A 16,660-nucleotide genomic window follows, 5' to 3' on the forward strand; every position below is an offset into this window, starting at 1 on the left:
GTGTATAGATTGAGATTTGAGCTATGATATAAGTTTGGTTAGAGTAGAAATTCTTGTCTTCAATTGTAACTTTATAAGTAGACGACCCCCATACCCCTCCTCCCTCTGGTTCTGGTTACTGGTTAGTGTAGAGATCGGGATTTGAGCTATGCAATGAGTTTGGTTAGCGTGTCTCTAACTATTGGAATTTGGTACTAAGAATCTCATGATTATCTTCTTTAATTATTCATGATTCTCTGTTCTCTCTCTTCTTTTGTTCTTTCCTTTATTCCAGCACTACCAATATTTTTTCTTTTTTCTTTTTTTCTCTTTTCTTCTCTTTTCTCTTTAGACTCCGTTTGGGAACAATATAAAATACAAATACATAGAATGCATAACAAAGTTTAAAAATACAATATGGTACTCTAATAACCTTTTTTTTTTTCCTTCTCAAAAACTATTTGTAAACCCTAGCTTTGTGTATATAGGGGAAGAGTAGAAATTGATGCAGCATTATGGCTTAAACACTGGCATAATAGGTGTCTAATGTCCATGTTGACATGACAAGTGTCTATTAACTAGTGTATTATGATGTCAATGAGTGTACTTTCATTTCAAAGTGTGTGATGTTGGATTTGTTTTAAATGAGATGGACTTTGGATGAATTCAGTTAGTGGGTTTTGTAGGACCCATTAGTGATGATTAGGACAGAATTGGGTGAGGTGGCAAATGTGCCCTACTTTTCAAGAAGGTTTTAAGGAAATCTTAATTCAAATTTGAGCTTGATTTGATTATTGACTAAACTCCTCAACCAGAATTCAATCTGAGGGTATAAATGTCCATATTTGACTTGAATCTTGTTTGTTTATAGTTTTATACATATTTAAGTTGGGTATATAGATCCAGTGTCAAATTCAATTTCACTTTTTTTTTTTTTATTACAAATTCAAATTTGATCCAACAATACGTACAATTTGCAATGAAAACGCAATAGAAAACAAACAAAAACATTGTTCCCATTCGATGCTTAAATACTTAAGGCCTATATATGACCATAGCTGATCCTTGATTCAAAGCCCAGAAGTGAAAACCAACAATAAAAAATCTAGAGAACACATTCTAAAGGAATGACAAACTTGAGACCTGAGCTTGGAGAAGAGAATCATCTTTTTAATGGTAACACTCCACCTCTCCTACTCTTTCTTTATTTATTCCTACTCTTTCTCTAAGTATTGGAATATGGTGTCATCTTCTTTATTTATTCATACTCTTTCTCTATATTCTTTTGTTCTTTCTTTGTAAGCAAACCGTCAATGGAATATTTGCGACTTCTTGCAAGTTTTGTATCTTATACAGCAAAACCACCTTATAATTTGTACCTATGGCTGAGTTTGGAAAGAGTATAAATGCAAATATGTACCGTGCAAATACATACAAAATAATGCAAAATATAAGGTATTGCACTCTACATATTTGCATTTGTATGGCTCAGTTTGGAAAGAGTACAAATACAAACATGTACTGTGCAAATACATACAAAATAATGCAAAATATAAGATATTGCACTCTACATATTTGCGTTTGTATGGCTCAGTTTGGAAAGAATACAAATACAAATATATACAGTGCAAATACTTATAAGATAATATAAAATGCAAGGCTTTGCACTCTACATATTTGTATTTGTATTCCTTCCATGGGAAAAGTGCAAATATAAGGTTTAGAAATACTAATACAAGTTTTATGTAAATATTTGTATTTGCTTTCTTCCCAAAACTAAGCCTATGTTCCAACATCAACTCAGCTTTCTTATCAACATTACCAATCTTATTGCAAACTACATTTTGATTTTTTTTTTTTAATTTTGCCTTATTTTTTGAATGGTGCAAAAGGTACAAATTTGGGACATCAAAATGGATACCAAAATTTAAAACTGGTCGAGAAATTAAACTGTTCTTGCATCTGGATAGCAAGTAGACCTGTTCATGGGCCGGGTGGCCCGACGGGCCGGCCCGGCCCCCGGACGGGCTTGAACATGTTTATATGCCTGTGGGCTTAAACTCGGGCCAAAAATCCTGACCCATAATAAATTCGAGTCGGGCTTGGGTTTTGTCAAAATAGCCCAGCCCGAGCCCGGCCTGGCCTGACCTAAAATTAGACTTAAAATGGATTATTTGATTATGTCCATTTGAATAAATTTTTTGATTTAAGAATGTAAAACTATGTTTTAAAACGTAAAAGAAAAGGAAAAAAACCATCTTATAGGCCCATTGTTCATTTAAATAGGAAAAAAAAACCATCTGAATTTTTAATTCTAATTTGAATAGGGAAAATTGTAATTTTTTTATTAGGTCGGGCTTCGGGCATGAGGCATTTTATCAAGGCCGGGCTCGGGCTCAGGCTCAGGCCTAGCGTATTTCCATTAATGATGAGTAAAAGTCTGGCCCGAGCCCGGTCCGGCCCGGCCCATGAACAGGTCTAGTGGCAAGTAAGGGATTTAACCACCTAAGTCAAACGAGTTATTGTAAGATGTCACAATTATACAAAAATTTGGTTATATGTCTAATATTATATATTTATCATAATAAAAAAATATAAATATGATAAACAAATTATTTTTATTAATGATGAAAATGAAATAAAAATCTTAAAACTGACTAGAATCAAAAGTGTTTTTATATGTACATTGTAAATCACTGGTTTCTTCTTGCAATTACACTGATAGGGTAGGAGCTAAACCTTGGATGAGGATCTTGTTGATGGCGTCCCTGTAATGTAAAAAGTAAGAAGAAGAAGAAGAAGAATCATTTTTTCTTATGCCATTCATCAATAGAACTCCCTGTTTTAATTTTTTTTTTTTAATTTTAAGTTCTTTGCTTATTTTTCATACAGATGGGTTTATTTTTTCGCCATTGCAAGATAATTCAAATTATCTCCATTTACTTTTTAGGTTTTTTATTTTACAATATAAAAAATAAGACACTTACGGAAGGCGTTATCAGGACCCTCATTCCCATGACATGTTATCAAATGAATGGAAGTGCACCTTGACATACACCATTCCAAGTGCAGGAAATCCAAACTCATCAACAGCTTGATTTCTTCATTTACCTCAAGGAACACGTGATTACTCAAGTCTCTAGCCCAAATTGAACACGAGCTCGGGCCTAATATTATTCTAGCGAACCAAGCTAAATAACACAGTTTGGCTCAACTCGAATCCATCCCTATATATTGTCGAAATGATCTTTCAGCTTCAAGCAGTCTTTGATGATATTCTTTAGTCTCCATAGGGGGTCCATCTACTTTGGTAGGCAAGAAATAATAATGATGTGATGCTCCATAAAGTTTAGCGCCAGGTTATGTCCTCCGGCAGCCCAGGCTTGTATCATGTTGATGGTGGTGTCACCCAAGTGGTAGGGTTTAACATCAATGACCTCACTGCAATAATTACTTGCAATAGCAGTCACAAGACCACAATACAAATATTCCCATTGAGAGGCATCGAAATTAATTTTGACAGTATCACTGTTAAGACTTTTCCAAACAATGGGCTTTCAAGTTTTTCGAGAGACTGTTTGGATTGGAAGGAGTACAAATGTAAATATGCAGAGTGCAAAATCTTATATTTTGCATGTATTTATACTGTACATATTTATATTTGTACTCTTGGAAGGAATACAAATGTAAATATGTAGAATGCAAAACCTTATATTCAGTTTTATTTTCTACTTATTTATACTATACATATTTGCATTTGCATTAGTACTCTTTCCAAACTGAGCAAAATAGACATTCCTAAATGCTAACTCAATCAAGGATAACGGGTGGGGGGGAGAGTATCAATATTATTAAAAACTCTGTTTTCTGCTCTTCCATAGAAATCATAAGATATATGAAAATTTCTCCATTCGCCTCACGCAATTCGAGCCATTCTTTGAATAAATTGTATCCCTCCAAATTTGCTTTGTATGACAACAATATTTGAAAGCAGACTTCGTTTAGTGAAATTGAGGCAGAAGGAGCCTTAACTTAGCGAAATTAGGCTGAGCCAGAAAAGTTCAACCCAAAAAGTATTTTTTGGTGGTCTTGTTAGACAAATTTGTATTAATGTTTTTATATTAAATAAAATTTAAATGGATTTTAAATTTTATTAATTATTATTAGATAAATTTAATAATTTTTGTTACTATTAAATGAAATTTTTTTGTTATTTCTAAATGGTATATAATATGGATTTTCAATTAATAAAAAAATAATTGTAAATATAATTATGCCAAACCAATCCACACCTTATGACATTCATAATTAGGCTAAGTAGGTCTGAGTGTAACCCTACCATTAATGCAAATTTATCAATTTTAAAATGTAATTATTTTGAGTAGTTTTATTAGATTTCATTTAATTAATTATATTATCAGTTTTATTAATTAGTTATAAGATTTTGATTCTTATTACTATTTGGGTTTGAATTTTTAACAACCAATTTTAAATTTATAAACTGTGCGCATATCTAGATATCACACAACAACTTATGAAATGTAATGTTGCCTTTTACACAGGAAACACTGGCCTTCCCATTGAATACAAAAGACCTAAAACATGACAATCTAAGCAGTCCCCTGACCCAGTAGTGTATATTACAAATATTCCCTTCATACACTAGCTGCAGATCCCATGGATCATAAGTGGGCCCCTAGGGCAATGGCCCATATTTGCGACTTCCGCTATCTATCTATCCATCTATATCTATGTGCGTATCTATATATAATCATATGTTTTTTTTTTTTTTTAGCTTAATTTATTTAAGGCTATGTTAGACAGTGCTTTTTGTTCTTAATGAGCACAGTTTTAATAAGTGCTTATTAAGATAAGTACATTTGAATGTTTGGTCTGACATTCTAAAAATGGATTTTCTAATTCGGGAATTTTTTGGGTGCTTTTGGGTTAAAATAAGCAATTATTGGGAGAAGCGCTCATGTTAAGCATTTTCAAACATGACCTAAATCTACTTGTAAAAGCTATTTTGTAGAAAAGACTGATGATATAGAAACTGGATTCAATCAGTGCAAAACTCATTCAAACGCCCATTATAGCCTTGTATTGAAAATATCTCCCCATGAAATAAATTACAAAAACATAGAGATGTTCCCGATGCAAGGCTGTAAAGACTGTTTGAACGATGTTTAAACAGGCCGTACACTGACTAAAGCCGATTTCGATGATATAAATATATAATGCATCAATACTTGTATAGGAAAACAAAGACACCTAAAATTGAGTGTTGCAAGCCCTATGAGTACAAGTCTTTACATTGAGAAGAATCTATTTAGCTTTTAGCACAACAACATATTATAGCATTTAACTTAGGAAAAATTGCTTTAATCTTTAATGTACTTCTGACATCTGCAAAACCCCTCCAACATTTCAAATAGTATGCAAATACACCTCTTCTATTGAAATTGCGACTATGCCAAGAAAGTTTCTCATGGGCAAAAGCAAGATTGAAAAATAAATAAATTAAAGCGTTGTGTTAGTAATTTCCATCAGACAATTGATGGAATTTTTTTTTTTTATTTATTTTTTAAATTATAAAACAAATTTATAAAAAGTATAATTAAGGCGCCAAATAATTTATTTTTGTTCAGATAAGCAAACAAGGTTAGAGTCAGAGATATCCAATTGATCAAATCAAGCTGTTTTCAGCTCTAGAAATCTCTTAAATAGGGTTTCCAATATCTACGGCTCTGATTGAAAAGATCTTCAAAGTATCTGTAGTGCAGGTGCAGGCCTACAAGATTAAAAGACTGAAAAGTGGGACAGCTACAGCAAGACTTGTTTGGTCATCTAGAAAGATCCAGCCCAACTCCAGGTTGTTGGGCTCGAGCCCTGCCCATGCCTCAGTGAATAACAGTTAAACTGGGCTCGACTTGTCTGGCCTAAGTCTGTCATGTCTCTATCACAGAGGAACTTCAACAGTAAGCGTTTAAAAGATGTTCTACCAAAAATAATGAACATTCTAAGAATATGTACCGTGGATTTGGTATCATCTGGGGAATCAAGCCTTCACTCATAATAAAATTCCAATCCGAAGGTTCAGGAACAACCGTGGCGCTCAGTACAGACGCAAGCAGGCAGCTACCTGATTCTCTCCGGTTAAAGAAGTTGAGAATACTGGTGGCCACTAATACTGTTGGGAGCTTCTCAGCCACAAATGAGGAGATTCCACCAAGATGAGTTCAGCGCTTAGCTTTAGATATGAGAATCCAGAACGTTATCTTCTCCTGCAGACTCTCTTCCATTCTACACCACTCGCTTCTCTGTCTGTACTCTCTTTCTTGTTCGGTTCCACTTATCCCTTCTTCCTGTCAGAATTTTCTTTCTCCCTTTGTTTCTTCAGTTTGTTAGTTCGTCTTCACCGTCTTCAACCCACTTGGGATCTTTGAGTCTCATTCTTTGTTTCTTTTCTGCAATTTTTCCTTAGGAGAGTCTCCATTTTCAGAACAGAAATAATACCCGAAAGCCCATTTTTGGGGGGGTTAGATTCTGAAATTCATTTACTCTGTTTTCTCTGATTAAGAATTCGGTGCTTTCGACTCGAAATCATCAATTTTTGTCAATCTGGTTAGATGGATACCTCCTAAATCTCATCTAGAAGCTTGGAAAAGGTTTGCATAAAGAGAAAAAGGAAGGGAAAACAGAAGACAAGTGAAGGAGGATGAAAATCCAGTGCGATGTCTGCGAGAAAGCTCCGGCTACCGTGATTTGTTGCGCCGACGAGGCGGCTCTATGTGCCAAGTGCGATATCGAAGTGCATGCAGCAAACAAGCTCGCCAGCAAGCACCAGAGGCTTCTACTGCAATGCCTCTCCAACAAACTTCCCCGATGTGATATCTGCCAAGTAAATTGAACCCTACCTCCTCTATCTCTCTGCTTTCTATTTTGCTTAATTGGCTTTCTGAGTTTGGCGTTTCTTGTCTCATTTGAGTGAATCATCTGTATACTCCTCTGCTTTTGTAGTTTTATGTCTTTAGGATAGATTTTTTTTTTTCACTGATATACCTCACTGCTATATCTAATTCCCTTTTCCCTTTTCTTGAAATGGCTTTTCTTCTTTCCTTGTCCATGTATTTGGGTTTGATTTGCTTTTTGTTTCTATTATTGTTCTTGTTCTTGATGGAATTGCATTAGGCAGAAGAGTCCAGCATGAACCTTTTAACAGTTTCCACATGTAGAAGAGATTACATTACAGAAATGGTTAGGCATATTACTATCTGCAACATGCTCCCTCTTGCACTGTACTGTACAGACCCGGCTGCTTGTGGCCTCTGTGGAATTAGAACTAGAAGGGGAAGCAAAGACTTTCCTCATAGATCCCAAACACATAAATCCTGGGATCTCATAGGGCTATTAATGGTGGATTACTGGTATATTTGTAATCTTAGTTATTTTCATCATTTTAGGATTCATACTTAATCATCGGTGAAGGAAATGGTCCAATTTGATCTTACATGGAGAATGAATTAGAATTGAGCTCTTAACCAGGATCTGAGTTATAACTTCCGCTCCTGTTTTCCTTCTTTGTTTATTTACTTTACAGGAGAAGACAGCTTTTATTTTCTGTGTTGAAGATAGAGCCCTCTTCTGTCAAGATTGTGATGAGCCAATCCACTCTGCAAATAGCTTTTCTGCCAATCACCAAAGATTTCTCGCCACTGGAATCAAAGTGGCTTTGAGATCTGGTTGTGCCAAAGACACCAACAAAGGATTTTTGGAGCCAACCAACCAGAAGCCACAACCAATGGCCATAAAAATGTCTTCACCACAACCTTCAACCTTTGCATCTCCACCATGGGCAGTTGATGACTTGTTACAGTTTTCAGATTTTCAATCCAGTGATAAGGTAATGGGAATTTGAATTCTATACAAGGATTGCTATTGTCCTGCTTTTTGTCTACCTTATATCATAAGACTTTGATGATTAAACTGGACCAGATGGAGCACATGCTTTATATTGCAATAATGAAATGAAGAGCTTCATGTCAAAATTGGATTCCCACATGTGCATAGATACCTAGCTGCTTCAATGTCCGGTCCACCTTCTGGTATTGTTTAATCAATGACTAGAATGGGCCACATACATGTATAAATGTAATACAAGTCCAGCTATGAGTTTAGTGACCTTGCAGATCAGATCATCAGATCCAAATTGGACAGTTTTTGCAGCTTTGCAATTGGAATAATTTCATTATATTGCTTTGTGGACTAGGAGAGCTCTTAGCCAGATTAGATTGGGTTCATTTGATAACTGCTGAAGTTTCTGAATTAAACGACATTTTGCTTTCTCTTTGATGGATAAGATACTTAGAAGGGCAGCCTCGGCCCAGTACACGAGGCTCCCATCAATGTGGGGTCTGGGGAGAGACAGATATATGCAGCCTTACCTTTCTTCTTGCATTGTGTAGCCCCACATGACAGAAGTATGCTCTCACCTTTCTTCTTGCTTGGTTAAGCATGGATAAGATACTTAAATAATAAAATATTATAGGGTATGGTAATCCAGTCAACTTCAGCTTCAAACATTAAGAAGCCCACAACCTCCTCAAAAGCTTATTCACCAAAAGACAAAGCTAAAAATCTTTTCAGTTCAGCAGCTTCATCTGTTATTAAATGGTCCCTAACAGTAAAGGCAGTCTAGAATGTGGATCATAGGCTTATACAGGTTCATGAGCATAGAGGTATCACTGTGGCCCATGGTTAATATGTATCACACAGCAAATGTAGTCTTTTTCTGTGCATCTCTACATGCAGTTGTGTTGTTCACTCTAAGAGAGAGTCCTTTTAATTTTGTTATCTGATCTCCATTATTTGATTATCAGTTTCTTCAATTTCATTCTTTCTTAAGATATCATCCTTTGTATCCTCTTTCCCTGTCCTTAATTTTGTGAAATGTTTATTTTGTTCAGCAGAAAGAATCTATTGAATTTGGAGAACTGGAGTGGTTTACAGAAATTGGCCTCTTTGGTGAGCAAGTACCTCAGGAGGCACTGGCAGCAGCTGAAGTTCCTGAACTCCCCATTTTACAACCAAGTAATGCGACGATTAACAGACCCACCAAACCTCACATGCCCCTTAAGAAGCCTAGGATCGAAATATCAGACGAAGAGGAGTTCTTCACTGTCCCTGATCTTGGTTAAAAGGATCCATTACATAGCATAGGTATTTTGTAAGTTACCATGATAATGTACACACGGATACATAGATAACGTGTCAAAATCAAATTAGGTTCGGTCTATTCTAGTCTAATGGCTATTACGTGAGCATCAATATATAATTAAATGGTCTGACTTTAATGATCTTGACTATAAGTGCATTTAACTAGTAAAGTGGTGCTGTACTGCTGTTGATCCTTCATGCATCTTACAATATGGTATTTAACCATTCGCCTTTGCCCCTATAAGGGCCGTATTTCAATTTTCTTTGGTATGGTACTACTTTTTTCTAGCAACATTATAACTCTTCTCAAGGGTGGTGAGAGTCGATAGCGGGGCTCAAAACCAACCGAGCCACCACCCAGGGAAAAACTTTAGCTGTTGTGGGGCCAACAGCCTATGCTGTTGGAGATCGGCTTCACTCAGAGCAGAATCCGTTCGAACACTGTTCGAAGAGCATTTATAGCCGGAATATCTCCATTCTTCTATGTTTCATTTCATGGGGAGATATTCTCAATGCAAGTCTATGGACTTTGCTCTAATTGAATCCTGTTTTTGAGAGAATTTCTGAAAATGCCACGTTAGCATGAGAATGGATAAATTAGAAATTACATATTTACTTTTACTAAAAATCAAAGCATGGCATGAATAGGTGAACCGCCCAGAAACTGTCTCAACGGCCTATGCTGTTGAGCCCCAACAGCCAAAGTTAATCCACCACCCTGATGGCCAATAAAGAGGAGCTAAAGCGGGGGTAGCTCTTTCCCAAACAAATTCCCGCTATAGATTTAGGTATGTTTAATACATTGAAGAGTTCAAGGGCATACTTGTTTTTCTTTTTTATTTTTTAAGACAGATTTCATTAAAAATGGGCAAATTTTTTAAACTATTCTTATGATTTAGTTAATTGATTAACTCTATCTTTACTGTTTATATATTGTCTCAAAGTATCTTTACTCTTTTTGACAATTGGTATTGATGAAGGAAGATTTGGCCCGACCTCACAGTTATGCGACACATGGCAAAAACAACAGCTCGGCACAAAAGCAAGCCTAAGGTGCGAACACTAAGGGGAGACACCAGCGGACCGAACTCCCTACTGGGGGCCCGAACTCACCCTTGGCCCCAAACCAGAAAGTAATCCGAACTGGCCTACCTTATCAGTCCGGGATATACCTCGCCGAACTGGCCAACCTTGTAACAGTTCAGGATACACCTCGCCGAACTGGCCCGCCCTAATACATACCTCCGAACTCAAGACTTCGCCTCGCTCACCACTCTGCATCACCTTTTGGGCACCAAAACCAAACAAGTCGTACCATGCCTGACACTGAGGAAGTCCATACCCGAGGGCGCCGCACCTGACTGACTTGGGATCTGACGCTTGTCGGCCGCACTCTAAACGGCCACCTGGCACCGCCATCTCCAGTTAGAGAAACGGTTAGGCAGTGACAGTTCTGTCCTAGCAGAAAGGATGACGGCCGAATTGATAGACGCAAGGGTAATCATACCCGACCTGACAAGGGCCTCAGAGCGAGTGTGCGAAGTGATTATAAGAGCCCCCTGCCCCCAACAAACGAGGTATGTGAACTTTGCGCTATCTGGTCTACACTTTGCCTTTGAGAGATTACTGACTTGAGCTTCGGAGTTATCACACCGAGTTCCCACCGGAGTTCTCTTCTTTCCCGTTTCAAGCTCCCCGATGCTCCAGCTCAGAGGCGAGTTCATTGACAGCTAAGACCGGTCAGATTGCGCTCCATCAATTGGCGTCGTCTGTGGGAAAGCTTCTAAAAGCCTCCCTCTAAATATCTTTTACCTACCCTTCTTTCAAAAACTCCAACACCCACTCCAACACCGAAATGGCCTCCTCTAGTAGTGCCGGACATGGAACCGAAACAGCCACTACCGGAGAGCAACTTCATGTTCTGGCAGTGTGCATCGGGCAGTTCACCATCCCCCTTTCAGTGGATGGGATCCCAAATTTGAATGCGCCACATGCAGTGGCACCTCTGAACACTCCCACGCTGAACATCCCTCTGCCCATCGAAACGAGCTTCGCGGAACCAACTACTGTCCCACTAGCAGCCCGCCAAAACCAGATAGATGATCTGATGCAATGCATGCGGGCAATGCAGGCCCAAATGCAACAATTCCAGCAGCACCAACTCCAATAACACCGGGTGTTGCACCACCTCTCCCAACACCATTATCAACAACAATTCCCTTAGCTACCCTTGAACCAACCACTTCCCCCCCGGCACCCTATTTCAAAGCCGGTCAAGGCCTCCCATCAAGGTGGACGACCTCACCAAGGAGAGGTTTCCCGACCGCAGAACCCCCCTAACAGTCAGGCCTCATCCCCGGGCCGAAAGCAAAGAAAGATCACTCCCGCCTCACAGCCTGCGGGTGGGTTAAGAACCTCGCCAACAAAGTCACCTCGGCGCTCCAAGCCCGAGTTCCCACTCACGGAGAACCGCTTCAGCGCCTTGGCAGCAGGCCAGCAATCCGGGCCCATCGAGCTCGGCAACACAGAGGCAAGCAGCGCCAGCACCAGGCCCACTCAAAGAAGGCGCCGACGAAGTCGCCGAACTGCTACCCGCATGCTATCCGAGCTCAGAGGCAAGGAAGAAACGAGCTCGGGCGAGGTAAAAACCGTCACCATTCTCTCAGTTCCTTCCCCCCTTTCAGCGGAACTTTTGGCAGTCCCCTTGCCTAGAGATTTCAAACTCCCTTCTCTGGACAAGTATGATGGGTCCTTTGACCCCAACGACCACGTCAACGCGTTTCAGTCGCAAATGCACCTCACTAGGGCAAGCGAGTCGTGCATGTGCGTGGCCTTCACCACCACCTTCAGAGGGGTGGTCCGCACCTGGTACCGGAACCAAGCTTTCAGGTCAATAAAAAGCTGGCCCCAGTTCGTGCAGATCTTCACTACGCACTTTGTCACCAGCAAAAGGTGTCCCAGAACCGAGGAAAGTATCTTCGGGGTAATCCAAAAAGAGGGAGAACCTATCCGGAGATACATCAAACGGTTCAATGAAGCATGTTTGCAGATCCCTCAGTTAGACCCCGCGGTACAGCTCGCCGCAGCCAAAAGAGGGGTGACGCACAAAGAATTCAAATGGCACATGGTGGCCAGCCAGCCAGCAACCGTGGCCGACTTCCTCAAGCTCGCGAACAAGTTTATGAGAACAGAAGAAGAGATCAACCAGAGAAACGAAGGCGGTGTTGAAAAAAGAAAAAGAGAAGGCAAGCCCTCCAACCCCGGCGACAGAAGAGGCCACAACAGAGAGGCAAAGCCAAGCCATCCGTCCCGAGCTCCCCTAGCAGTTCGGACGGGTTACACGCCATTGAACACAAGGCGGACCGAGATCCTGATGACGATCAAGGACGCCCCTTACGTAAAGTGGCGACATCGCCTGAAGAGCAACCCCAACGAGCGGAACAAAAATTTATATTGTAGTTTTCATAAAGATCACGGTCATAGCACCGAGCAATGTAATAATCTCCGCGACGAGATAGAAGGACTCATCCGTCGCGGGTACTTAAGAAATTTTGTACATTATGACAATAGTAATAAAGCAGGTCGGCAAGGGGAACACGGGAAGGATGTCCTCGAGCCGAGCAACAGACTGGCCGAAGCTTTGCAGCGACCTCCCCCAGAAGAAAGGCCAGTCCGGGGAACCATCCACGTGATAGTGGGCGGTTCGGTGGTGGCAGGATGCACTTCGGCAGCAGCAAGGACGTCAATTCGCGAAGCAGCCCGAGAGGAGTAGAACCCTCCCAAGAGGCCAAAGAAGGAAGAACCGATCTTTTTTACAGAAGATGACGCGCGAGGTGTTCACTACCCCCACGACGACGCGCTCGTCATAAAGCTAAGGATCAGCGACTTCGAAGTCCGACGTGTGCTAGTAGACTCAGGCAGTTCGGCAGACATACTATTCAAATCGGCGTTCGACCAATTATAGTTGCAGAAAAGCAATTTGAAACCCGCTCACACTCCTCTGGTAGGCTTCAGCAGAGAGGAAGTCAGGCCCTTGGGAAAAATAACAGTACCCGTGGAAGTCAGCACATGGCCGTGCGCGGTAAGACTCAACCATGATTTCCTGGTGGTCGCGACCCCCTCCCCACACAACGCCATAATAGGGCGACCAATTACGCATATTCTACGTGCAGTGGTCTCCACCTATTATCTGGCAATGAAGTTCTCCACGAACTTCGGTGTGAGGGTAGCACGGGGCGACCAACTCGAGTCCCGCAAGTGCTATGTTGCCACCCTAAAGGGAAAAAACAAGGCAGCCGACGACCTCGAACTAGAGCGACCTACGGAGCAGGGCGAGGAACGAGCTTCGCCCACTGAGGAAACAGTCGCAGTCCCAACCTCAACTACAGATCTGAGCCGAACTCTACAGATCGGTGCCTCCGTCAAGGAGCCTTTGCGAATTGAACTGGTGAGTTTCTTACTCCAAAAGTTAGATATTTTTGCATGGTCTGCGGCAGATATGCCTGGTATCGACCCTGGCCTTATAACTCACAAGCTTAACACTGACCCTGTAGTCAGACCCATTAGACAGAAGAAACGCAACTTAGCCCCGAAGCGCTGGAGGGCGGTCGACGAAGAAGTCGTAAAGCTCCTCGCAGCGGACTTCATAAGAGAAGTTCATTACCCGAGCTGGGTAGCCAACCTAGTGCTGGTGAAAAAAGCCAACGGCAAGTGGCGCATGTGCATCGACTACACCGATCTAAACCTAGCTTGCCCAAAAGACTACTTCCCCCTACCCCAAATTGACCGCCTGGTGGACGCGACCTCGGGACACGAGCTGCTAAGCTTCTTGGACGCCTACTCAGGCTACAACCAGATTAAGATGGACCAGTCCGACCAAGAAAAAACCAGCTTCATTATCGAGTTCGGCCTGTACTGTTACAAGGTCATGCCCTTTGGGATAAAGAATGCTGGTGCGACCTTTCAAAGACTTGTAAATAAACTTTTTCGACCTTTAATTGGCACAAAAATCGAATGTTATGTAGACGACATGGTCATCAAAACACAGTTTTCGCGAGAATTAATAAAAGACTTGGATTCTGTCTTCCAAATTTTGCGTCAATATAACATGAGACTAAACCCAAACAAGTGTGTATTCGGTGTCACCTTGGGTAAGTTCCTAGGGTACATTGTCAACCGGCGCGGCATTGAGGCCAACCCGGACAAAATAAAGGCCATCCTTGATATGAGACCACTCGGAAAGTAAAAGAAGTTCAAAGGCTAAACGGCCACATAGCCGCTCTGAGCCGCTTCATGTCCAAGTCGGCAGACCGCTGCCTGCCTTTCTTCAAGGCAATCAAAGGCAAAGGGTTCGAATGGACCCGAGATTACCAGCTCGCGTTCAATGAGCTAAAGACTTACCTCGCCACCGTACCAACCTTAGCCAGACCCAAGGAGGGCGAGGTCCTAGAACTGTACCTCTCGGCGAGCGACGAAGTGGTCAGTTTGGTATTAGTAAAGCAAGTAGATAAGGTCCAGCGGCTAGTCTATTATGTTAGTAAAATTCTGCAGGGAGCAGAAACAAGGTACCCGCAGATAGAAAAAATTGCCTATGCACTAGTGATATCAGCTCGGAAACTCCGCTCGTACTTCCAAGCTCACACCATCATTGTCTTAACCGACAAACCCCTAAGACAAGTTTTGCTGAAGCCCGAGGTCTCCGATAGGCTGACGAAATGGGCCATCGAACTTAGCGAGTACAACCTCCAGTACAAACCCCAGACCGCAATTAAGGCCCAAGCTTTGGCAGATTTTATCGCCGAGTGCACTTTCAGCCACGAAGCCATACAGGTCGAGCCCGAGGTCCCCAATTCGGGCGAACCCAGAGCTCCCGAGCCAATAGAATTTGAACTCCATGAAGTAGCAGTCAGTGTGGCATCTCTCTTGGTCAGGCGAAACGCGAACTGGGATGAGGAGCCTTGGATCCTTCACGTGGATGGTTCCTCGAACCAGCAAGGTAGCGGGGCTGGAATAGCCTTATGCGGCCCGGGCGGCACAAAATTAGAATACACACTACGCTTTGAGTTTGCGGCATCCAACAATGAGGCAGAGTACGAAGCACTGATAGCTGGGCTGGACCTAGCGCGAAAGGTAAAGGCAAAACACTTGGTCATCTGCAGCGATTCCCAGCTCATGGTCAACCAAGTTACGGGCGAGTATGAAGCACGCGAGCTCTCCATGATCGCATATTTGGCGAAAGTAAAAGAGGCCCTGCTCAACTTCCAGTCACACTTCATCAGGAAAATCCCGAGGTCAGAGAACACTGAGGCCAACGCTCTGTCCCGGTTAGCCAGCACAAGTCACAACATGAGAACCGTGTACATAGAGGACTTACCTTGGCCTAGTATTCTCGGGGGGGGCAGAGGAGGTCGCTCCCGTCCTAGAAGCAGAGCCAAGCTGGATCGACCCACTCGCGAGCTTCTTGATAGACGGAACCCTCCCTGCAGAATGCAATGCAGCTAAGAGGGTGCAGCGCCAGGCAGCCAAATACGTCATAATAGACGAACGGTTATACCGACGGTCCTACATGCTCCCCTACTTGCGTTGCCTGCGACCTGCCGAAGCTGAGTTCGTACTCTGCGACACTCATGAAGGCTTGTGCGATGGATACTTGGGGGGCAGAGCACTCGCCCAAAAAGCACTTCGACAAGGATACTACTGGCCAACGATGAAGGCAGAAACTGTCGAGCTCGTCAGAAAATGCGACAAGTGTCAGAAGCATGCCAATATCCACCATCATCCTGCCTCCGACCTCAAATACCTCGCCAGCTCGTGGCCCTTTGCACAATGGGGCATCGACCTCCTGGGGCCATTACCACCAGCAACAGGTGGAAGAAAATTCCTAGTTGTTGCAGTAGATTACTTTACAAAGTGGATAGAAGCCGAACCTCTGGCAACTGTCACGACCCGAAACATATAGAACTTCTTTTGGAAGAACATAGTATGTCGTTTCGGGTTACCTCGGGTACTAATTTTCGACAACGACAAGCAGTTCGAGAATATCAAGTTCCAAGAGTGGTGCCAGAACATGGGGATTTGGCAAAACTTCACATTAGTCGCGCACCCGCAGGAAAATGGTTAGACAGAAGTAATGAACAGAGCCATCCTGCGCGGATTGAAAGCACGTTTGGGTCGAGCTAAGGGATTGTGGGCCAAAGAGCTACCAAGTGTCTTGTGGGCTCACCGAACTACAGAAAAAACCACCACGGGAGAAACCCCCTTCAACCTCACCTACGACACTGAAGTAGTGATCCCAGTGGAAATCGAAGTACCAACATTGCGACTAGAAACATACGATGATCGGACAAACGGAGATGAGTTACGTACCAACCTTGACCTACTGGACGAGGTAAGGGACCTCGCGCACATCCGGACAGCGGCATACCAGCAGCAGGTAGCTCGCTACTACAATGCCAGAGTAAAGCAA

At 42.1% G+C, this 16,660-nt stretch overlaps 1 protein-coding gene across 2 annotated transcripts; it reads left to right on the top strand.

Annotated features, from left to right (window-relative positions):
• Nucleotides 1–6,087: 6,087 nt before the first annotated feature.
• Nucleotides 6,088–9,391, top strand: LOC148873290 (B-box zinc finger protein 24-like). 2 transcript variants are annotated; one of them, XM_088960281.1, is made up of 3 exons: nucleotides 6,088–6,880; nucleotides 7,580–7,882; nucleotides 8,946–9,391. In XM_088960281.1, exons 1-3 carry the CDS (start codon nucleotides 6,698–6,700, stop codon nucleotides 9,174–9,176), a joined length of 717 nt encoding a protein of 238 aa, XP_088816407.1. In that variant the 5' UTR covers nucleotides 6,088–6,697; the 3' UTR covers nucleotides 9,177–9,391. The 2 variants fall into 2 exon arrangements, with proteins under 2 accessions (XP_088816407.1, XP_088816408.1); XM_088960282.1 differs by having other exon boundaries at nucleotides 6,166–6,880; nucleotides 8,949–9,391.
• Nucleotides 9,392–16,660: the final 7,269 nt, after the last annotated feature.

Source organism: Nelumbo lutea, chromosome 1, assembly GCF_056320005.1.
Source record: "Nelumbo lutea isolate HS-2025 chromosome 1, American lotus-T2T, whole genome shotgun sequence".
In the NCBI taxonomy this organism is placed as follows: Eukaryota; Viridiplantae; Streptophyta; class Magnoliopsida; order Proteales; family Nelumbonaceae; genus Nelumbo; species Nelumbo lutea.